This window comes from Cebus imitator, unplaced genomic scaffold (genome assembly GCF_001604975.1).
Source record: "Cebus imitator isolate Cc_AM_T3 unplaced genomic scaffold, Cebus_imitator-1.0 Scaffold115, whole genome shotgun sequence".
NCBI classification, from domain to species: Eukaryota; Metazoa; Chordata; class Mammalia; order Primates; family Cebidae; genus Cebus; species Cebus imitator.
Genome location: NW_016107430.1, coordinates 5003405 through 5027083, shown reverse-complemented (window position 1 = coordinate 5027083; position 23679 = coordinate 5003405). Strand labels below are relative to the sequence as shown.

Here is a 23679-nt window from a genome sequence, read left to right as displayed (position 1 = left end):
TTTTTGAGACAGAGTCTCATTTTGTCACCCAGGCTAGAGTGCAATGCCATGATCTCTGCTCACTGCAGCCTCTACTTCCCAGGTTCAAGCAATTCCCCTGCCTCAGCCTCCTGAGTAACTGGGACTACAGGTGCGCGCCAACATGCCCAGCTAATTTTTTGTATTTTTTTTAGTAGAGATGGGGGTTGCACCATGCTGGCCAGGCTGGTCTCAAACTCTTGACCTCGTGATCCTCCCGCCTCGGCCTCCCAAACAAAGTGTTGGGATTATAGGCATGAGCCACCACGCCTGGCCAATCTTATAATCTTGTAAGGAGAAATGTCCAGAAAACAGGTAGAACAAACTGGCAAAGCTGAGGACTTACTGATTTTAGCAAATGCATGGAAAAAAAGGAGGGCAGGATCAATCTGGGGAGTTCACTCATTCATTCATGACATAGCTGGAGAATATCTGCCAGCTATTAGGCCTTGCCCTAGGTGTTGGAGGAAGAGGAATTTCTAGCTTTGTGTACAAGGTGGTAGGAAGTAAGAATTGCCTGTAGGCCAGGTGCAGTGGCTCACACCTGTAATCCCAGCACTTTGGGAGGCTGAGGCTGATCATGAGGTCAGGAGATCAAGACTATCATGGCCCACAAGGATGGTGAAACCCCATCTCTACTAAAAGTACAAAAATTAGCCGAGTGTGGTGGCACGTGCCTGTAGTCCCTTGGGAGGCTGAGGCAGGAGAATCGCTTGAACCCGGGAGGTGGAGGTTGCTGTGAGTTCAGTCGCACCACTGCACACCAGCCTGGGCAACAGAGTGGGACTCTGTCACACACACACATACACGTACTTCAGCCTGGGCAACAGAGTGAGACTCTGACACACGCACACACACACACACACACACACACACACACACACACACACACAAGAATTGTCTGTAAAGAGGGCCATGCCCTTCTGCTCGGAAGCCCTAGTGGCTGAAGGAGGATTGGATGGGGGTGAGGGAGCACCAGTGCTACTGGGATGCCCAGACTACTGAGTTGAGCCACAACTGGAAATGACAACGTGGTGCCTGTGTGTGAACAGTGGCCCCTGGTCAGTCAGTGCCCTCTGCCCCACACATACATGCTGCCCACCTTGGGGAAAGGCTCTTGCCTGGAATAGACCTTGTATCATGCAGTGAAGTCGGGGTTAGAGGAGCAGAGGGATGGGGGGCTGAGCTGATCCCAGCTTGAAGGGAGAAAATCCTGTGGAACTGACTCATAAGCAGCAGGCTGGGAGCTTAGGCCTCAGCAGATGTGCAGCTGGGAGTTTTAAGCAGGAGCTTCTTGTCCTTGATCCTGAATTAACTAGAGATACCGGGGCTGCTGAGATGGATCAGAATGACTCAAAGGGGACTTAGCAGGCAAGGTGACTGGGGATTAATGGAGTTGTAGGACAGAGAGCAGGGACTTCAGAAAGGCAGCAAAAGACCCAAGTGGGTGCTGAGCAAGCCTGGGAGACTCTGGGTGGCCGGCAGGGTTCTGACTCCAGAACCAGCCCCATGCTATTCCTACTCACTGTAACTAGCCAGAAACCCTGTGGCTGGGAGGGAGCGAGGGACGGGCTCACCCTGGCAGGAAGGACAAGGGACTTGCTGCAGGTGAATGCCAGCTCTGAGCCAGCACCTCATTAGACTGTCACATGAATGTCGGGGTACAGTGCGGCAGGCCCATGGCACGCTGACCGATGTTTCACAGCCAGCTGGGTGCAGTGGAAGCCTGATGTGTAGCACCTGGTGACTGTCACGGTGGAAATACACCCAAGCTACCAAGGTGACTTCTTGAAACGTGGAGTTGGTCAGAGGCGTGGACGGTTGGGAGCCCATGCGAGCTGGCACTCTACACACACAGCAACCACTAGACCGTCCCCATTTTTACAGAGGAGGAAACACAGTCCACAAGGGGAAAGAGGAGCTCCTGGAACTCCACGTCTTCCTTGCTTTAAACTATCTCCTGGCCAGGGAAGAAACCTGCTCTTTCTCCGCATTTGTCCTCAGATGGGAGGGTAGGGCTGGGATGGCAGCTGTGGCTGCCACACTGGGCAGCCTTCAACAGGTGTCTCCTTCCAGGAACTGGCGATGCCAACCCTGCTGTGTCTGAAGATGCCTTATTCAGGGACAAGCTGAAACACATGGGAAAGTGTGAGTCCCACTCAGGCCCCGCTACCCTCCCGGCTTTTCTGAGACAGGCCCTGTGGCCACCCAGCGGGGAGGGAGCCCCCCAGAATGTGTCACACAGCTGACTCTCGGTGAACCAAAGTGACTCTTTCATCGCAGGCTGGCTCCCTCAGCCCTCCTGCCTCATTTCCCTCTACAGCTGAGTCTAGATACAAATTAAGTTTTAAATCCTCCTGAGCCAGATGTCTGCAGAAAAATAACGTGCTGTACATGCTCTCACCCCAGTCCTCGTATTCACGTTCTCTGTGGCTTGAGGAGGCTTGGTCGGAGCTGACTGCACAGAAGAGCCTTTGCTAAGCCTCTGTGGGGGTGGGGCCTCTTTCCACAAAGTCCTACCAGCATTGAGTGTCCCCTTCCCGCCCCCTCGCCTCCCCGCGCCACTCAGACCCACAGCCATGTGTGAATGAGGCTGCCGTCCTTTCAGGCTCCATTTCAGGGAAAATCTCGGATTAGTCATGGAAATCCCAGAACCAACTTTGGAGGTGGCTAGGGGAGGGGCGGGAAGGTGGTGGCCACGGGAAAGTGAGCCAGGATGCATTGCCGAGAGGTGCCGCTGGGAGGGAATTCTCGGATCTCCAGCGGCCTGCGGTCCCTGGGCCTGGCCCCCGGTGGCCTTTGCTACCCCTGCAGGCTGACCTGGGAGGCAGCCTCTCAATCCTGGGTGGTGTCCTCAGGGGTCTGCAATTCCTGTCACCTCTCCCTCCCTAGCTGCCACCCTTGCCTGCCCCCTGCTCGCCACTCCAAGGGGTCTTGGCCCTCCCCACCTTTCCCACACCTGGGAGGAGGCCATCTGGTGTGCTGGCTGCTGAGAGGATGACTCACAGGTCTCTCTGCCCCCAGCCACCCGGAGGAAGCTGTTTGAACTTGCCCGAGCCTTCTCAGAGAAAACCAAAATGAGGAAGTCAAAGAGGAAACACTTGTTGAGGCATCATTCGTATCCTTTCCAGCCTGGCACCGGGGAGGGGGGGCGGGTGGAAGCCAAGGGCCACGGAGCACAACCTACACCGGACTCACTGCAGCCCTGCCCTCCCCTGGGAGTGCGACCCCGCTCTGTGGCCTCCTTCCCTCCTCCCCTCCCCTCCACAAGCTCAGCTGCCCATCTCTGGGTGCCAACCAGGGACCGGGGAAGCAGCTCCTGTCTCCCTTCTGTAGGCTCACAAGTTGGCCTACAACTTACTTTTGGTCTGAGGTCATGTATGTCTTGGGAGAAAAAGTGGTTCTTCCATTGAAATCAAACCTCCCCCTCATTTCTCTGCTTGAACTGGCGCATGAGTCCTTCTCACTCCACGCGTGTTGGCCCTGCCTTCTCACTTTCAGTTCCTCGAGGAGAAAGATGGCTTTCAACATTTTCACCCGAACTCCTGTCCGTGCTTCTCAAACAGGGCCTAGGATATCAGAGGCTAAGCAGCCAGAGGGGAACAGGGAGGAAGCTGTGTCTCCATCCCCAGAGATGTAAGCGGGATGAGAGTGTCAGAGCCTGTCCACGCTACTGACCCCAGGAAAAGGAGCCCGGGGGACAGTACTAGGGGTGGGGGGTCAGGTGGATGTGGTGGATGCCTCCAGGGCTTGGAGGGGTGGGCAGAGAGGGGGTGGGTCTGGGAGAACTAGGGTGGCGCCCCCTCATGGGACAGTTTTCCTGAATGGCCTGACAGGCTGGGGGCTGCCGCATCAACAGCCAACCTCCTGGACGATGTGGAGGGCCACGCATGCGGTGAGGCTGGAGGGGAGTCGTAAGCTCCCACTTCCCTATGATCCCGATCTCCCAGCCGAGTTCCTGCGTGTTTCATGGGAGCACCTGCCCTGTCCCCTGGAGGCACACATTGAGGGTTGGTGGGCAGGTGACCCAAAGAAATGTATCCCCCCAACTTGGTTGACATTGCACCTCCCTTCCTGCAACCCCAGAAAGGGGGCCCTAGCCCTCCTTCCATTTAAATGTCTACCTGTAGCATGAAGTGCCAGGTACTGTTTCTGGGAAATATTCTTTGGGGTGTGAGGGGGCAGACAGGCCTACCCCTATGGGGGACCCTCACCCTGAGAACCAAGCCCTGGGCAGCTTCAGTCTGTGGGCCCAGAAGCTTCTCAACTCTCACCCAGTCCCTTCCAAAGGCCACGTGGGCCAGAAGACTCTGCTTCAGACCCTACCGGGCCCGCAGCTGGACCCTGATCCTCATGCCACATTCGAGGGTCTGCAGGCACCCAGAAACAAGGACTGGAAGGGCCTCGGAAGTCATCTAGGTAGTCCAGCTTTCCCATCCCATTTTATAGAGGAGAAAACTGAGGCCCAAAGAAAAGGGGAGAACTTGTCCAAGGTCTCAGAGCTCAGTGGTGGACCCCGGCCGGCACCTGGGTATCCTGCTGCCTCTCTCCCCGGACCCATGCATTGTCCACCTAGGGGGACTTGCACGGACCCCAGATGAAGGGGGCAGAGAGAGCTGGGTCAGCTCTCTTGCCCAATCTAAGGGCCGTGCCTGAGCGAGGCCCTCCAGGGTAGAGGCTGAGGCAGCTTCCCTCTCCTTCTCAGACGAAGACTTCCGGGGAAGGCGGCGGGAGGCACCCAAGGTGGAGGAAGGCCTGCAAGAAGGACAGTAAGAGGTAAGGCCTGGAGCCACAGCTGCCCAAGGCCAGGGCCACCACACTGTGCACCCCGTCTGTCCTCCCAGGTGTCCAGAGGTACTAGGCTTGGGCAACTGGGTTGTGCAGGTCCCACGTGTCTTCCCTCATAGTCATGGCAGGGACATGGGCATGGGAACTAGTCCATTGCGTGTCTTTTTTTAGTTATTTATTCATTTGACAAAAGATAAGCACACCTGCCTATGACAGATGCTGAGAACAGGAAAACAAAATCAGCGTTGACCTTGAAGAGTTTACAGTCCAGTTGAGAAGACAGACGAGGACACACATAGCACACTGAGAGGACAATTTAGGAAAAACTGGCTGGGCACAGTGTCTCACGCCTATAATCCCAGCACTTTGGGAGGCCCAGGTGAGTGGATCACCTGAGGTCAGGAGTTCGAGACCAGCCTGGCCAACATGGTGAAACCCTGTCTCTATGAAAATTACAAAAATTAGCCTGGCATGGTGGCAGTGCCTGTAATACCAGCTACTTGGAGGCTGAGGCAGGAGAATCACTTGAATTTGGGAGGCAGAGGTTGCAGTGAGCCTAGATCAGCCATTGCACTCCAGCCTGGGCGACAAGAGTGAAACTCCATCTCAAAAAAAGAAAAAAAAAAAGACAAACAAAAGAAAAACAGGTAATCTCAAGCTGGCTGTGCACACACAGAGCTCTCTCCAGCCCCCTGCTTGGGTTGGGTTGGTGTCTGCCACACCAGGATGAGGAAACCCCTCCTGAGGCAGCGGTTTCTGGCTGAAGCCCTGGGGATCCAGCCATTTCTCCTCCTCTCTTCCTGTGCCCTCTCTGGGGAAGAAAGAGGGGATGCCAAGGCCTCCTCCAGGACTCGCCAGGACAGCTTTCCCTCTTTCAGCTCCCCTTTCCCATGGGAGAGGGGAAGCTACCCAGCCGTTCCCCCACTGGTCTGGTCCCAGTGGGCAGCATCTATAAGGCTTTCTTGAGCTGGTGGTGTGGCAGGTGTGGCCCTGCGTCAGACCATGGAGAAATACTTGCCGCCCTCAGGATAGTCACAGTGGAGGTGAGAGAAACCAGGAATCAGTAAATACAAGCGCCCTCTCCCGTCTGCCTGGGCAGCTGGCCCCGCACCCCCTCCACCCAACTCCCTGCCACATCTCCCAGCAGGCACTGCAGCCCCTTCCTTAACCATCAGGCTTTCCTCAAGCCCAGAGCCGCAGCCCACTTCCCACCACCCTGGAGTACTCAGATACAGCCTGCTAGGGAAACGCCTCCACTGCCACTCCACCCCCTTCTCCTTCCTCCTGGTCCCCAGGGAAAATGGGTCCTGTCCAAACCACCCTTACATCAGAACTTTGCTCACCATTTTTTTTCTTTTTTTGAGACAGAGTCTCGCTCTGTTGCCCTGGAGTGCAGTGGTGTGATCTCAGCTCGCTGCAGCCTCCACCTCCTGGGTTCAAGTGATTCTCCTACCTCAGCCTCCGGAGTAGCTGGGATTACAGGCACCTGTTATCATGCCTGGCTATTTTGTTTGTTTGTTTTTTATTTTTTTAGTAGAGACAGATTTTCGCCATGTTGGCCAGGCTGGTTTCAAACTTCTGACTTGAGGTGATCTACCCACCTGGACCTCCCAAAGTGCTAGGATTATAAGTGTGAGCCACGGCAGCCAGCCTCATCATTCATTCCTGTCCTAAGGGCTTCCAGCTTGTCCCTTTCCAGTTCCTTCTGCAAGTTCACATCCTCCTCCTCCTCCCCTTAAAAACCAAGGGTCCTTGTGTCTCCCCTGCCATCTTCCTTCATCCACTGCAGGCTGGCAGCCCCTCCCACCACCTGGACTGACTCGGAGGTCACCCAGCGGTTCCAGGGCCTTGCCCTCTTCTGCATTCTCCTGGTGCTTCTCCCCACGTACTGCCCCGATCTTTCCTGAAACTGCCCTCCCTTGGCTCTTGTGACCCCAGGAAGCCTCGTTCTCCTTCCTCTAGGCTCCCGTGGCTCTGCCCACTGCTTCAATACTGGCTCTCCTTGTTGCTGTGCCCTTGACCCTCTTTGAAGTCTTCTCACTGCCCACTCTGGCAGTGCCTCTGCCCTCTTTTATAGCACCAGCAACACTGCGCATCTGGCTCCTACATCTGAATCTCCATCGCAGTTAACACTTCCAGAGCTGCTTTGTGTCCCCAGCTGCACCCAAGATTTTCTTTTCAGCCTTGGATGTCAACTCAGTCTCTCCTCCTGACTTCCCCTTTAATTCTCTCTCTCTCTCTCTCTCTTTTTTGAGACGGAGCCTCGCTCTGTCATCCAGGCTGGAGTGTAGTGGCTCGATCTTGGTTCACCACAACCTCTGCCTCCCAGTTCAAGTGATTCTCCTGCCTCAGCCTCCAGAGTAGCTGGAATTACAGGTGCAGGCTACCACACCTGGCTAATTTTTGCATTTTTAGTAGAGACGGGGTTTCACCATGTTGGCCAGACTGGTCTCAGACTCCTTACCTCAAGTAATCCTCCTGCCTCGGCCTCCCAAAGTGCTGAGATTACAGGCGTGAGCCACCATGTGCGGCCTCATTCTCTTTTCTGTCCCTTCTATCACCACCCTGACAGAAGCTCATCACCTAGGTCACAGCCCAGTTCTCATTGTACCTACTCTGATTACCCCACCACCAAAACACCACTTTAGTTCCGTTTCTCCTATGCTCTTTCTTTCTTCTTTTTGAGACAGAGTCTTGCTCTGTCATCCAGGCTAGAGTACAGTGGCGTGATCTTGGCTCACTACAACCTCCCCCTCCCAAGTTCAAGCAATTCTCCTGCCTCAGCCTCCGGGTAGCTGGGATTACAGGCGCGTGCCACCATGCCTGGCTAATTTTTGTATTTTTAGTAGAGGTGGGGTTTCACCATGCTGGTAAGGCTGGTCTCAAACCCCTGACCTCATGATCCGCCCACTTTGGCATCTCAGAGTTCTGGGACTACTGGCGTGAGCCACCGCGCCCCACCTGAATAAGTCTTCTGAGTCAAGTCTTAGGAACTCTTCAACCTGGTGTCTGAGGCCTACCAAGTTCTGCCCCCAGTTTACCTTTCTCCCCCTACAGGTCTCCATGGCCTAGCTCCCCTGAGCTAAGACATATGAGAATGGGCCAGGTACCCTCCCACCTTGAAGCCCTCCCCTACAGCTGCTTCCCCAGGAATTCCATTCCCCCACTCCGTCTCCTGCTCCCAGAATCCCTGCAGCTTGGCAAGCTGGAATGGTTCTAGGAATTTGAATGCGGAATATGACCCAGGCAAAGTTCCATGGTTGACCTCTAGTCCCTGGAGAAAGGAGAGGGCTTCAGTCTTTGGTAACTTCTGCCCCAAACTGTCTCTCCAGAAATGAGTGTCCAGGAAAGACCATTGGGCTCCTGTGGAAAAGACTCCTCCCATCCCTTTTTTCCCCCCTGCCAGATGCCAGCAGCTCTTCCTTGCCAGAGACGATCTGACCCGGTGGGGGCAGCTGGAGAGCAACACTGGCCCCCAGCTGAAGGGCCCAGCTGCAACCGGACAGATGGTGCTTGAGAACCGAGGCCCAGCGATCCTCCAGCCACAGTCCAGCCCAGCCACTGCCACTTTCCACGGAACTTAGAACTTCGGAGTTGCTGCCTTGCAATTGGAGGAAGGACCTGGGGCCCCTAAAGGCAGCAGCAAGTTACAGCCCTTTTTGTAGCCAGGCATTCCTATGGTCAATGAGTGAAAATGCGGGAACAAACCTCCCTTAAAAAAAAAAAAATCCAGAAAGCAGATCAAAGTTGGAATATGGAAAATGGCAAGAAGATCCCACCAGAGGCTCTTCTGCCTGAAGGTGGAGTCCCTGCCTCCCTCCCTTCCCCATTTCTCCTGTCACAGACGCTGCCTGAACCCCTGTTCCCATCCTCAGCTCCCTCTGGGCACTTGTGCCCATCCCTTCCATGGCTTCCTGTAGCTCATCCTTCCCCTGGGGCTGCTGGCCCAGCACACAAGCCCTGCACCCGGCCTGGGTGGGAGGTCCCTGGCCAGTCCCTCAGGCACTGTGAGGAGCTATGGGGCTACTGCAGAGAGCATCTGTCTGGGCTCATCAGACTGCTGCGGTTAGGGATGGGCATGTCCCCAGCAGCTCCCTACTACCCAGCAGGGATGGGGAAGGTGGCCACCCGGGAGCTGGAGGACTCTGAGGAGGCAGGGTCTTTAATTTGGCAGCAGACAAAAGCCAGTTCTGGAGTCACACCACGGTGGGGCTCACAGGGGCTGTGACTCCCCAGCTGGACTGGAAGTCCTGCTGTCCGAGGGTGGGCAGCAGTGGCCCCGGAGTGACCCCTTGAGCAGGTGCAGGGCTGAAGAGCAAGGCCCAGAGGCTGCCAGCCTGAATGGGAGCGCCTAGGGCCGAAGGGCTTGCTGGGTGCCCCTAAGAAGAGTGGGTGATCTAAGGAGCAGAACTCCGGATTCTAGGAACCTTTACAGGGCACCGACCACTGCCACGGGGAGGGAGGCTGCCCAGCCTGCCGCAGCGCCCTGGACATGGGAGTGCGCTGACCTTCCGGAGAGCCGGGAAGCCTGGTCAGGCACAGGGCTTCAGCGCGGCTTTGGGAGGTTGGGAGTGGGATCCGATTCTTGGCAGGGCCCGGGTGGCCTCAGTGGCCTGAAGATCACGAGGGCGTAGAAAAGGTGAGCCTGTGATCTCACTTCATCCCGCCCACCAGCCCGGACTCCCGAGGCCGAGCTTCCCCTTGCTGGGGAGGGCCAGGACACGCCGCTGCCGCCAAGCGTGACCAAGTTTAGAAACACGCACGGGGCAGGGGACGCTGGTTCAGGCGGCCCTGCCGAGGAGCAGCCACCCCCTCCGCTGCTTCCCACGCCAGGCCTGGGGCCCTGGAGGGAAGGGGAGGTCTCCGAGGAGCCCCTCAGGCGCCCAGCTTGAGTTCCCGACGGGTTTCTGAGCCTTCCCTGCGCCAGGACTGGGCGCACGGTGGGGGAATCCCAAGCCCTATGTCTGTGAGTGTTGCTTTATTTTTTTCTCCAATGTGTGGGTTTTTTCTTGGAGCTGTTTCATAGGAATTCCTGTAATAAAGACTTGGTGTTCTCTTGGTGCTCTGATGTAGCCAGCAGCGTGGGCTGGACCCTCCTGCTCCCTCCTGGCCTGGGGCAGGGTTTGTCCCCTGGAGCCCCATGCACATCCCTAGGGTACCCTGGCCTTGCCTGCCCCATTCACTCGCAGCCCTCTCTGTGTGCACTCCCAAGGCGACACCTGCGGTTTTGTTGTGGACCTGCTGGCAGGCCGAGTTGAGCGCTGTCGCCTTCCTGTTTGCGCCGGGACAGTAAACCGCTTGTTCATGGGCAAGGGGGACACCATGGGGAAAGCCAGTCTGTTGCGAAAGCTCCAGACCATCACCTCCCTAAATAAACAGCTTCTGGATTAAAGGCAGACTGGAGGCTGCAGGAAGTGCAATTTCAGACTATAAAGGGAACTGAGAGATCTCTCCTTCCCCCTTCTCCCCAGCTCAGCTGGCCGACCTCCTGCCACAGGGGCAGGCCTCTCGATGCCAAAAGAGGAAGCTGGTGCCGATTCCAGACAGCACAGTTCTCAAGGTTGAAGTTTTTCCTTGCGTTGAGGCAACGGCCTCCTGGGGCTTCCGACCACACATCTTGCTCCTGAGCTCCCAGTCACTGCTGCTAAGGCTGCCCTTCTTCCCCTGATGCCACGTTTCAGCTGGGCGGCCTCACCCGCTCTCTTCCCTGACAACTCCTGTGCCTCCTGTACTCCCTGCAGGGGCTTCCCCGCCTATCAGGATCTGGGCCCACCCTCAGTCAGACCCAGGGGGGCTTGTAAAGTGGCACAGCTGGGACAGAGTGATGCTCCACATGTGCGGTCCTGAGCAAACCAGGATTATCCTCCAGCCCTGGTTCTTTGCATGGTATTCATTACCTGGGAAGCGGTTCCAAATGCCATTTCTCAGTCCCATCCCAGACCTACGGAGTCAGAGACTCTGGGGATGCAGCCCAGGAACCTGTGATTCTGATGCACACCACAGTTTGGGAACCATCGTACCAGGCCGGTACCTAGCACTGGCTGTCCAGAATTACTTGAGTAGCTTTAAAACAACTTCTGGCCAAGATGAGGCTCAGTGGCTCACACCTGTAATTCCAGCACTTTGAGTGGTTGAGGAAGCAGGATCGTTTGAGACCAGTCTGGGCAACAAAGTGAGACCCACCCCCTCCCCTGCATCTCTACAAAAAAAAAAAAAAAAATTAGCTTGGTTGGTGGCGCACATAGGTGATCCCAGCTACATAGGAGGCTGAGGTGGGAGGATTGCTTGAGTCCAGGAGGTTGAGGCTGCAATGAGCTGTGATTATGCCACTGCACTCCAGGCTGGGTGACAGAGCAAGACCCCTATCTCAAATTAAAAAAAAAAAAAAAACAAAACCCTGGCCAGCCCATGTGGTTCATGCCTGTAATCCCAGCACTTTGGGAGGCTGAAGTGGGAGGATTGCTTGAGGTTAGGGATTTGACGTTATAGTGAGCTATAATTGAGCCACTGCACTCCAGCCCAGGTGGCAGAGCAAGACCTCATCTCTGTTACAGAAAAAATATCCTGATGCTCAGTACCCTAGACCAATTAAATCAACTTTGGGGTTTTTTTTTGTTTTTTTTTAAAGTCTCCCAAGGTAATTAAATTTGCCATCAAGCTTAAGGACCAGCCCACTTGGCAATCTGTTAGGTGTTTGATATTAGCCCATTTGATCTTGCCCAATAACGATCACTTTACAGATAGCGTAATTACAGCTCAGAGAGGTTAAGTAACTTATACAAGATCAGAGAGCTAGAATGTCGTGAAGCCAGAAAAGGAGGCCGAGAGCTGCCTCGCTCCAAAACTTGTATTGCCTCCTCTACATGCTACCTGCACAAAGTGTGCTCTGTGGACCAGCAGCATCACTGTCTCCTGGGAGCTTGTTAGGAATGTGTATTTTTTTTTTTTTTTGTTTTTAGGAATGCGTATTATCAGGCCCCATTTCAGATCTACTGAATCTGAAACTGAGGTGCATTTTAACAAGCCCTTCAGATCATTCTGATATGTGGTCAAGTTTGAGAACCACCGTTCCACAACCTGACTACTCACAGCTTGGTCTGTGGACCAGCAACATTCGTTATTACCTGGGAGCCTGTTAGAATCTCAGGCCCTGCCCCAGCCTTGCTGGACCAGAATTTGCATTTTAACAAGCTCTTCAGGTGACTTCTATGCACATTAAAGCTAGAGAAACACTGCTCTGGAACACTGGCTCACAAACTTGCTGTACATTAGAATCATTTTCTGATGTGTGGGTCTCATTCCCAGAGATTCTGATTTCATTGGTTTGGGAGTTAGCCTGAGAATCAGATTGTAAAATCCCAGGTGCTTCTAATATGCAACAAGTTTGAGACCCTTACACCATTTTGCCTGTTAGTATAGATGTCACTGAAGATTATTGTAATCAGAGAGAGAAAGGGAGAATGCTTCCCAGGTCTAACGAGGAGTGCAGGAGATGGAGCCTCTGCTGGACCAGATGACTGCTCTAGCCACCTACCCTCACGCTGCTTGCTCATCTACATGTGCTGAGTTCCTGGTATCCACAAGGTGATACCTGCAGATTTATCCTCTGCAAAAATGCAGGGCCGGGCTATCTGAAGTCTGGTCCAAACAAGGCCCCTTCCCCATCGTATGCTTTGATGTCCCCAGGAATCAGCTCCAACTTGAAAGGTGATCATGGGTCTGGAAAACGCTGTGCCCACAAGAACTGGCCTGGTTTTTACCGTGTTAGGGCTTCAACCCTCCCTCTGTTCCCTTGAAGCAACTGGTTGGAGATAGGGTTTGGAGGGAAAACAGGAGAATTTGGTCTGAAGAATGAAGGAGGCAGGCAAGGTGTGGGATGATGACATGAAGATGGTAGCTTTTTGTTTTTTTCGAGACAGAGTCTTGCGCTGTCACCCAGGCTAGAGTGCAGTGGCACAATCTCGCCTCACTGCAACCTCCGCCTCCTGGGTTCAAATGATTCTACTGCCTTAGCCTCCTGAATAGCTGGGACTATAGGCATGCAGCACCATGCCTGGCTAATGTGTGTGTGTATGTGTATTTTTAGTAGAGACAGGGTTTCACCATGCTGGGCAGAGGCTGGTCTCAAACTCCTGACCTTGTGATCCACCTGCCTCGGACTCCCAAAGTGTTAGGATTACAGGCATGAGCCACTGTACCCCACTGATGGTAGCTCTTTATCAAGTGTTTATTGCATGCCAGACACTCTCCTAGGGAAATTTACATGAATTATTTCACTCAATCTTTTGCAAAAATTATATGAAATCAGTATTACTACGTGTGTTTCACACAGAGATGTTAAAGTCCTTACTCAACCACCACCCTCAGTAAGAGGTGGTAGTATCTACCTATGAACCCAGGCAGTGGAGCTCCCGATATGATACCTAAACCCCAAGCTATATGGTGGGGTGGGGTGGGGTGGGGGATGCAGGGGAATGCGGTTAAGATGCAGCACCCCTGCACAGATGCAATCTGTGGAGCACAGAAAGGGCCCGCTAGCTCAAAAACATCACCACAGTGATCTGTGGTGTCTGGAACGCCTCCATTAGCATTCTTTATCTGATTTTAAAAACAATCTCTTAGCATTTCCATTAAATGGCAAATATGCTATTGAGAGAGAAGCTCATGAAATCCTTATGCCCATTATCACAGCATAGATTAATTTGTTGGATTAATGGGCTGCACCAGCTGGAGGAAGAGTTGGAAATTTCTGGAGGTGGCCAGGGGGGAGAGGGCGGGCATGTGAAGGGGACTGTGTAGAGTGACTGCCACCTGGTGGTCATCTTACAGAACTGGCAGTCACTGGCACTGAGAGAACCGGCACCATTTTCCCAGAAGGAAGATGTGAGCACCTGTTTGGCCTTAGGCCAAAGAGACAGGAGGGAATTTACTCTGTTGATACTTTTGTAAAATTTGCAAAACAAATATATTTTAAATCTTTTCTTCTTTCTTTGAGACAGAGTTTCGTTCTTGTTGCTCAGGCTGGACTGCAATGGCGTGATCTCGGCTCACTGCAATCTCTGCCTCCCAGGTTCAAGCGATTCTCCTGCCTCAGCCTCCTGAGTAGCTGGGATAACAGGCATGTGCCACCACGCCCAGCTATTTTTTTGTATTTTTAGTAGAGACGGGGTTTCGCCATGTTGGCCAGGCTGGTCTCGAACTCCTGACCTCAGATGATCCACCCACCTTGGCGTCCTAAAGTGCTGGGATTACAGGCGTGAGCCACTGCACCTGGCCAGATTTTTTCTTAAGAGGCCACTATTAAGATCAGATAAGCTTCAGGCCCCACAAAACCAACATCTACCCTGAAGGCTTGGAGTCAGCTGTCCTTTCTAGAGAGTAAGAGTTACAATTCTTTATCAGGACAAGAGGATTATTTCAGGGACTCTAGTGCCAGGAACTGTGAAGCTCAGTACAAACTCAGCACATGCCTCCTTGCTCTGACCTTTCCATTCACAGTGTGGTCTGTGGATACAGCGACCAACTCTCCTGGTTTCCCTGGATGCAGAACTTTCTTTTCCAAAACTGGGAAAGTCGTGGGCATTCTTAGGTGGGTTGCTTATCCCAACTGCAGATTCGCAGCATTGGCATCAACCTGAAAGCTTATTAGAAATGCAGACCCAGACCTACTGACTCACACTGCATTTTCCAAGATCCACAGCAAATGCATGTGCATATTAAAGATCGAGTTGCTGTGGCTTCCATGGGAAAAGAAGGGCCCCACCCTGGCCCTAAAATATATGCCTTCAGGGGGTTTTGTGGGCTGCAAAACCCCACAGAGTGATTCCAATTGGCCTTCAATTCCAACAATAAAAAGCCAGCTTCTTGCTCCAGGCCCAGCTGGCCCGTTTTTTCCTGGTCACAGTCGTGACATAGGCCTCCCAGGGCATAAAGTACTTATTTCTCTGCCTGAACTGGATTCTTCCTGGGGGCAAGCCCAGGTTTGGTGAAGAAAAGAGTGGGTAGCCAAATAAAAATAGTTTGTAGGCTGGGCGTGGTGGTGCACACCTGTAACCCCAGCAGCTCACACCTGTAATCCCAGCACTCTGAGAGGCTGAGTGGATCACCTGAGGTCAGGAGTTTGAAACCAGCCTGGCCAACATGGCAAAACCCCGTCTCTACCAAAAATACAAAAATTAGCCGGGTGTGATGGCACATGCCTATAATCCCAGCTACTCAAGAGGCTGAGGCGGAGAATTGCTTGAACCCAGGAGGTAGAGGTTGCAGTGAACCGAGATTGCACCACTGCACTCCAGCTTGGGTGACAGAGCAAGACTCCATCTAAAAGAATAAAAACAGAAAAGAAAAGAAAAAGAAAATAGCTTGTATCTTGTTTGGTGAGATTTTTTTTCTTTTTTCTTTTCTTTTTTTTTTTTTGAAAGAGAGTCTCAACTCTGTCACCCAGGCTGGAGTGCAGTGGCACAATCATAGCTCACTGTAGCCTCGACTTCCTGGGCTCAAGCGAGCCTCCCACCTTAGCCTCCTGAGTAGCTGGGACTGCAGGCACATACCACCATGCCTGGCTAATTTTTTGATTTTTAATAGAGACAAGGTCTCTCTATATTGCTCAGGCTGCTCACAAACTCCTGGGCTCAATTGATCCTCCCACCTCAGCCTCCCAAAGTGCTGTATTACAGGCATGAGTCATGGCAGCCAGCCTCAGCTGAGATTTAACTGCAGGACACTGTTGCTCTGAAGCAGATTCAGAAGTCACCTTCACTCATATTAACTGAGTAGTTACCATACACCAGGCACTGTTTTAAGCACTCAGCAGGAATGAACCCACTGGTACCTCACTACAAACCCTCTGCAGGTGCTATGATTATCTCCACTTTACAGATGAGGAAGCCGAGGCCCAGAGGACTGCAAAAGAGAACTATCTGCCAATGAGGCACAGAGGACGGCCAGAGTGGAAATGGCCAGGATGTGCAGGGAATGGTGAGGTAGGGGATTATTTCTGTTCAACCACAGCTCTCTCCCTATCTGTGTATCTGGGGAAGGCCTCAAAGGAAAGCTGGGCCTGGGAGGGGGAGAAGGCTGGATGTGGACAGGCAGTGAAGGGAGGCCTGAGATCCCAGCATCCTCATTTGTCCTAACTTGGCTTTATGTATCCATGCTGTTCATTGGAAAACTCGAAGAGCTCTGGGCCAAGCACCAGGCCAGGTATGGGGAGGCAGAGCTAAAAGTCCTAGTTCCTGCCCTCCAAAAGGCCCCTGGAGCCAGACTCAGAGAGGTCAACAGAGTTACAACACACACAGAGCCCTGAAAGAGATAAGCGGAGGGAAGGAGGGAGCAGATCTGGGCGCTCACTCCGTCTTTCTGTGTGCTGGGCGCTGAAAAGCTTTCTCATCTGAACTGACTCTTGATAGTTTCTGCAAGCTAGGAATGGGTCTGAAGGGAGCTCTTAGGAGAGGGGGCACAAGCCCAAGAGCCTGAAGGAAAGAGAAGGCACTCTGCTCCTTTTTTTTTTTTTTTTTTTTTTTTTTTTTTTTTTTTTTTTTTTTTTTTGAGATGGAGTGGTGCTCTGCCGCCCAGGCTGGAGTGCAGTGGCATGATCTTGGCTCACTGCAACCTCCACCTCCCAGGTTCAAGCCAATTCTCTTGCCTCAGCCTCCGAAGTAGCTAGGATTACAGGTGCCCACCAACATGCCTGGCTAATTTTTGTATTTGTAGTAGAGACAGGGGTTTCATCAAGTTGGCCAGGCTAGTCTCGAACTCCTGACCTCAAGTGATCCACCCACCTCAGCCTCCCAAAGTGCTGAGATTACAGGCGTGAGCCATTGCACCTGGCTGCCTCCTCCTTTAATAGTCCTCCCTGCCCCTCATCCTCCTGGTCTTGCTAATTGCTCCCTGATTTTAGCTGTCTGCCACAGGTGAGTAGCAGCATTCGTGCTTTCATCAATGTGCTGGGAGTTTCACTTACCAAAGCTGTTCCACTGTTGGGGATGCTCTTCCTCATTTTGTCTGACGAATTCCCACACACTATATTTTATTTATTTTTGAGACAGAGTATCACTCTGTTACCCAGGGTGGAGTGCAGTGGTGCGATCTCAGCTCACTGCAACCTCCACTTCCTGGGTTCAAGTGATTCTCCTGCCTTGGCCTCTCAGGTAGCTGGGATTACAGGCATGCACCACAACACCCAGCTGATTTTTGTTTTGTATTTTTAGTAGAGATGAGGTTTTGCCTTGTTGGCCAGGCTGGTCTTGAACTCCTGACCTCAAGTGATCCACCTGCCTTGGCCTCCCAAAGTTCTGGGATTATAGGTGTGAGCCACTATGCCTGAACTCCATGCACTATTTAAATTAGGGCACTGTCACAAAGATGTGGGCAGAGTGATGGGAAGTCAGAAGGGATAGCCTAAACCGCATAGCTAATAACAGCAGGGCACAGCTTGCTAACTATGTCTAGGCTTGAAGGGGCAGGGGAGGGACGGTGGCTGGAACTTAGTGAGAGAGCTGTGACTTTATGTTCTAGAACTTTATGTTCCAGGAGGGAGCCAGGGAAATAAGGTCTACTTCACTCTTTTCCTTCCTTCAAGTCCCCTGCCAAAGCCTTGCATTGGCAGCACCAACTGGAATCCAGCCGGAAGCAGAGGGCAAGGGGCTGGTGGATGCAGGCCACAGAAGCCAGCCTCCCGGGGCACAGAGCAGGGCGAAGGATGGCAGAGAGTGGGTGTGGAACGGCTTGGGCAAATGGGAACTATTCACATTTACATATCACTGTTAGGAGCTGAGATGTCTCCCCAAAATTCATACATTGAGGTCCTAACTCCCAGTACCTCAGAATGTGACTATATTAGGAGATAGCCTTTAAAGAGGTAATTAAGTTAAAATAAAGTCATTCGGGCGGACACTAATCCAGTAAGACTGGTGTCCTCAGAGGAAGAGACTAGGACAAAACCCTCCCACACAAAGGAAAGACCATGTGAAGACATGGGAGAAGAAAGCTGTTTCCAAGGCAAGGAGAAAGTAGCCTTGTGCAGAATAAACCAAACTTGCAGACACCTTGATCTTGGACTTCTAGCCTCCAGAATAGGGAGAAAATAAGTTTGTGTGTAAGCCACCCACTCTGTGTGTAAATGGTGTTAGGGCAGGCCTAGCAAACCTCATGCAATCAACAAGCTATTCAGCACATAACTTAGTATTTATGTATTTGCCTGTCTTCTCTACTGGACAGTTGGATTCTCTAAGACTCAGAATAGACAGGTAGGTGTTTACATGTTTATGGAATGAATGAATCATCCAACAAGAAAGTAAAACTGTAGGGCAATCTATGAAATGTTATCAAAATCCTGCAGTCCAGGCGGCAATGGGTGGATGGCACAGCACAGCAGCACAACAGCAGCAGCGATGCTGTTCCAGCCATCAGTTGTGTTCGTGTTGCTCACGGGCACTCACTGTGTCCCAGGAGCTGTGATTAGTGCTTTGTATGAATGATCTCTTTTACTTTAGCAACAAGCCATGAAGATAGTTGACGCTGCCATTCATATTATTATAATTTTTGAGACAGGGTCTCAGCTCTGTTGCCCAGGCTGGAGTGCAGTGATGTGATCATGGCTCACTGCAGCCTTCAACTCCTGGGGCTCAAGCTATCCTCCCACCTCAGTCCCCTGAGTTGCTGGGACTACGGGCACGCACCACCACACCTGGCTAATTTAATTATTTTATTATTATTATTATTATTTTTTACAGGCTGACTCTATGTTGCCCAGGCTGATTTTGAACTCCTGGCTCAAGCAATCCTCCCACCTTGGCCTCCCAAAATGTTGGGATTACAAGCATGAGCCACTGAGCCCAGCTTCACATTTTAAAAGTTGGAGAAACAGAGGCTTGAAAAGTTACATAACTTGCCCAGAGTGATGCAATTAGTGGGCACATCTACAATGAGACAGTGACTACTATGGGGCTGAGTGGTGTTGTGGAAGAACATGGCCTTTGGAGTTTACAAGTACCACTTCCTTATCTGTAAGATTATCAGGACATTACGTATGGCAGCAGGTGGTTGAACAACTGAATGAGATACTTGAGGTTCCTTGGTGCCTCCCGTGGCACAGTGGTGCATGGTGTAAGTGCCCCAGCCCCTCACGGCCTTGGGCGGCTGTGGTCCCTACTCAAGAAGATAGCTTTAAATGTCCATTCTGCCTGCCCGCTGCTGCCCAACAGCTCCCTCCTGTATTATGAATGAATGCTTCTTGGGTGTGTATTTCTCGTGCAGTCTTGGAAGGCTGTTTATCAATAATGCTCCCAATATCCCCAAAGTACCCCCAGTGTGCCCGCCAATATTCTGCTCCCAGTCACAGAAGAAGGCTGGAAAGGGAAACTTCAAAGGCTTGGAAGAGGAAGGGACCACTCCAAGATTAGAGAGAACAATTCTGCCTTGCATTTCTTCTCCTTTTGAGGGTTTGGGTCTTTGGCTCCTCTCCCTGATCTTGAAATAAACCCTTTAACTCTTTAGCAGCAGTGACTGCACTAACCTACGGTAGCAGTTCCTGGTGGGAGAACAGAAGTGTGCCTGTAATCTGGGCTGGCAGATAGTGCTGCTGGGACAGAATTAGAAAGTTGTTAGGAGGCCTGGGAAGACTATATTTAGCTAGGAGCATGTTTACTCTCCCCAGAGCAAGGTTTTCTAGATCTCCTGAGGGCTGGGAGACTAGAGCCTTTGCACTTGGCCTGAAGCCAGAGCTGTGCTTGCTCTCTCTTCTCTGTTCCAGAGGGTCTGGAGGCAGCAGTGAACCCCACCTCGGGTTAGCTCTGGGCCTCAAATCACTGGATCCCTGCCTTGTAGGGGGAGCCTGTTTTGCTGGACTCTTGAGCCTACCACCCTCCAGCTTTAGCTTAGGCGGCATTGTGAGGTCTTGGAAAGGGCCCTGGCTGCCCCCGTCCCCCACCCTGCCCCAGGCTGACTCTATCAGTTGCTTATCAGACAAGTTATTTAACTTCCTGAGGCCCTGCTTTCTCATCTATAATGAGGATGTTAATAGCTACCTTGTGGGAAGGTATGTGGATTCAGTAAGATAAACACACAAGAGCAGTAACTACTCATCAAACAGTCAGTCCTTCCTCCCCCTCACCAGCCTCAGAGTGGGAGGATTCTAGGATGACTTGACTAGGCTCCCAGGAGACATTGTGTGTGATTCAAAACATTCACTGGATTAAAAGTTCAAATATGAATACAAACTCTTGACAAGTCAGGCTCTGAGGCATATATAAAGGAAAAAAAAATATCTCCCTTCCCTGCCTGCAATTTCACTCTGAGATATTCAATGTTCACAGCCTTCGGTATCTTTCTGCAGAATTTCTATCCTCAAAACACAAGCATATATAGAAGTGTTTTCTTTTTCTTATGAGTTGAGATTCCATTAAACACGTTTCTCTGAAACTTCATTTTTCATTGAAACATGTCATGTACGTTAACCTAGGTAAATACATATGGATCTAGCTCATTCATTTTAATAGCTGCATAGGGTTCCAAAAAAGGCATGAAAAATAATTTTCCAGCCATTTCCCATCTGACGGATTTTTCCTTCCCCACTACAATGTTGCAACGATGATCCCTGTGCAAACATCCTCATGAAACGATGCTTTAATTTCTGTGGGGTTCTTTCCCCAAAATATGATTACTGGGTCAAAGGTTATGCCACATACAAACGGTATTTTTTTTTTTTTTTTTTTTTTTTTTTTTTTTTTTTTTTTTTTTTTTTTTTTTTTTTTTTTTTACAGCTTAACACTGAGATGACTTTCTCCAGATTTTTTCGTTTCCTTCTCGTCGTTTGTTTGTTCCGGACACTTTCACTTTTCGAGCTCCAAGGAGGAGCTAGCCCGCGACGCCGGCCGCGGGAAACACCAGTTGCAGCCAGCATCCCAGTTAGCGTGGATGCAGGTGGCACTCCGAGGACGAGGGGCTGAGTGGGGAGCACTACACAGAGGCGGAGGCCCGAGATCTAGCCTAGCATGACCCTGGGCAAGTGACGGCCCCTCCCCGGCCTTTGGTTTTCTTCTGCGTAGTCTGTGATTCTGAACAGCATCAGGCTCAGCTTGGGCCAAGAGATGGTGACCTCAAATCTCGGCCTTTGTTGGCTACCCCAGGGGGGTAGGCTGCGCCTCACCCCCGCTGTGAACCACTACTGCCCCTCCGCGCGGCCCCACCTTTTCAGAGGAGTTGGCTCCACAAGGCAAGAAAGAATGAAGCAACCACCATAATGAATCTCTCTCCCAGCTCGGTCATTTATTACTTCTGTCCCGCTTTGGCTCGCTTCCGCCCTTTTGGCTCGGTTATCGAATGCTCCTGCCTTAACCTGGCAAGTAGCCCCGGAGCGCTACCGTTCGGCCTATCACTTGCTTCTGCCTGCGCCGCTCTCCTGCAGGGGCAGTGGTGAAAGCGCAGCGATCCTTGGCTCGGCTAGCAACTTATGAGCCCTTTACCTGGCGCAGTCGCTTCCGGTTCCGGTAGCAGGTAGTCTTGCTCTGTCTCAGGCGCTGATCATGGCAGGCAGCCGGCTGGAAACCGTTGGGAGCATCTTCTCGCGGTGTGTACTACGAGCCGCGGTGGGCTGAGGGTGCCTTCCCCAGGCTGGGGTTCTCAGCCGGTCACGCTCTTCCTTGCGGGGGACCTGAGCAGGGGTGACGTGTTCTGCAGGGTGCGGGGGCTGAGCCGGGTGAGGCCCTTTCTCATGTTCTCTCCTGGCTCGGAATAGTTGTGCCTGACGATGCCTCTCTTTGAATTTATGCGTCACGTTAAAGATTATTGCAGCTGTCCCTCTTCGAGTGGAGGTCTCTAGGAAGAGGAAGGAAGGAAGAGCCTGATGGGCCTGACTAGACCGCTCTTGAATTTTTCCATGACTGATCGTGGGTGGGACACACAAAAGAAGATAGAGGGATTTAACCCCTGAGCGTTGTTAGTTTGGTTTGGAGTGTGGACAGACCTTCCCTGTAGGTGGGGAGCAGTGCTCCCCCGTTCTGTGTTGCAGACCGCATGATACCTTTAATGTCGCTGTGCTAGACTGATTCAGGGGCTTTGGCAGGCTGCTGCAAGTGACCCAGTTTCGTTTTGCTCCCTCCCTAAGGACTCGGGACCTGATGCGGGCTGGGGTGCTGAAGGAGAAGCCCCTGTGGTTTGACGTATATAACGCCTTTCCCCCGCTGAGAGAGCCCATCTTCCATAGGCCCCGCTTGCGATATGGCAAAGCCAAAGCTTCCATCCAGGACATCTGGTACCACGAGGATCGGATCAGAGCGTGAGTGCACAGCCCTGTAGTGGACGGGAGGCAACAGAACTTCAGAAGGGAAGGTTTCACTAGCAGTCTGGTAATTTAAATATGAAGTTGAGACCCCTACCCTGTGGGGAAGGCTTATCTAGCCAAATTAGGGAACAGCATCCCTTCCCCATAGTGAAACTGAAGTTCTGAAAAGTGGAATCTGGAGCCCTGCTACTGAGAGATCATTGCAATTATAGCTGCATGTTCCTGGGCATCTGCTTTGTGCCAGGCACTGTACCAAGCTCTTTGCAAGCATTATCTCATTGTCTAGTAGGCCTTACTCTAGCCTATAAGGTAGGTATTCTTTTTACATTTTATTCAAGAAGACTGCGAGGCTCAAGGGAATTAGCTAACTTCTTGTAATTATTAAAAACATAGGAGGGTGGCAGATCTGGTAATCACATCTCTGACTGCAAGCTTATGATGGTCATTGTGCCTTCTCCCCCAGTGGAGATGGGGGAACGTGTTCTATGGATCTGGTAGTCCAGATCTTTGAAGCCACTCATAAAAAGATGCTTACAAGTCTAAGAGATTTAAAAATAAAAATCACTAAGAATTTGAAGGAAAATCATGTGTTCTTTCTTTTTTTTTTTAGCATCCATTTTCTCGTTTTTTTCTTTTTCTTAAGCTCAGTGGCAATATATGTATATATATATATATATATATATATATATATTTAAAGTTCAGCTTTTTGTTGAATACATTGTAAAAGATGTTTAGTCAAAAAGACCAAAGCCCATGTCATCATCAGACTCCTCGGATTCTTCTTTCTTTGCCTCCACTTTCTTCTCAGCTGGAGCAGCAGAAGTGGAGGGGGCAGGACCTCCTGCGGGTGCAGCACCGGCTGCTGGAGCAGGTCCACCAGCCCCCACATTGCAGATGAGGCTCCCAATGTTGATGTTGGCCAGGGCCTTTGCAAATAAGCCAGCTAGAAAGGTTTAACATTTACACCAACTGCTTTAATGAGGCCATTGATCTTATCCTCCCTGATGGTCATCTCTTTTATTCTGAAAGTAACACATGGTACTTGTAGAAAATTTAGAAACACAAGGAAAACATAAAGAAGAAAGCACAGGCTGGATATGGTGGCTCACTCCTGTAATCTCAGCGCTTTGGGAGGCGTAGGCGAGGATAGCTTGCACCCAGGAGTTTGAGACCAGCCTGGGCAACATAGCAGGACTTGTCTCTACCAAAAAAAAGTAGTTGTCTTAGTTTACGCTCTGATTAGCACTTTCTGAGAGTTTTTACTTTATCCTCGTCAGTATTGATATGATTATTTAGGAATTTTTTTTTTTCTGGGCCAGGCGCAGTGGCCCAGCACTTTGGGAGGCAGAGGTGGGCAAATTGCCTGAGCTCAGGGGTTCAAGATCACCCCGGGCAACATGGTGAAACCCCGTCTCAACTAAAATGTGAAAAATTAGCCAGGCGTGGTGGTGGGTGCCTGTAGTCTCAGCTACTTGGGAGGCTGAGGCAGGAGAATCACTTGAACCTAGAAGGTGGAGTTTGCAGTGAGCTGGGATTGCACCACTGCACTCCAGCCTGGGTGACAGAGGGAGACCCTGTCTCCAGATTTTTTT

The 23679-nt window shown here is 51.6% G+C and overlaps 2 protein-coding genes across 4 annotated transcripts in view; both read left to right on the top strand.

Annotated features, from left to right (window-relative positions):
- Window positions 1–9867, top strand: part of CUEDC1 (CUE domain containing 1) — a 93699-nt gene extending 83832 nt beyond the window's left edge. For both annotated transcript variants that reach the window (XM_017538843.2, XM_037742127.1), the window contains 5 exons: window positions 2095–2166; window positions 3043–3136; window positions 3855–3913; window positions 4724–4794; window positions 8213–9867. In XM_017538843.2, the coding sequence (XP_017394332.1) occupies window positions 2095–2166; window positions 3043–3136; window positions 3855–3913; window positions 4724–4791 (293 nt within the window). In that variant the 3' untranslated portion in view covers window positions 4792–4794; window positions 8213–9867. The remainder of the gene's footprint in view (window positions 1–2094; window positions 2167–3042; window positions 3137–3854; window positions 3914–4723; window positions 4795–8212) is intronic.
- Window positions 9868–21162: 11295 nt separating this feature from the next.
- The window catches only part of MRPS23 (mitochondrial ribosomal protein S23), a 9994-nt gene continuing 7477 nt past the window's right edge, over window positions 21163–23679 (top strand). Inside the window, exons 1-2 of one of the 2 annotated variants that reach the window (XM_017538845.2) lie at window positions 21163–21373; window positions 22010–22081. In XM_017538845.2, the coding sequence (XP_017394334.1) occupies window positions 21330–21373; window positions 22010–22081 (116 nt within the window). In that variant the 5' untranslated portion in view covers window positions 21163–21329. Of the gene's footprint in view, window positions 21374–21910; window positions 22082–23679 lie in introns of both variants that reach the window. The other variant, XM_017538844.2, reaches the window with a different exon arrangement.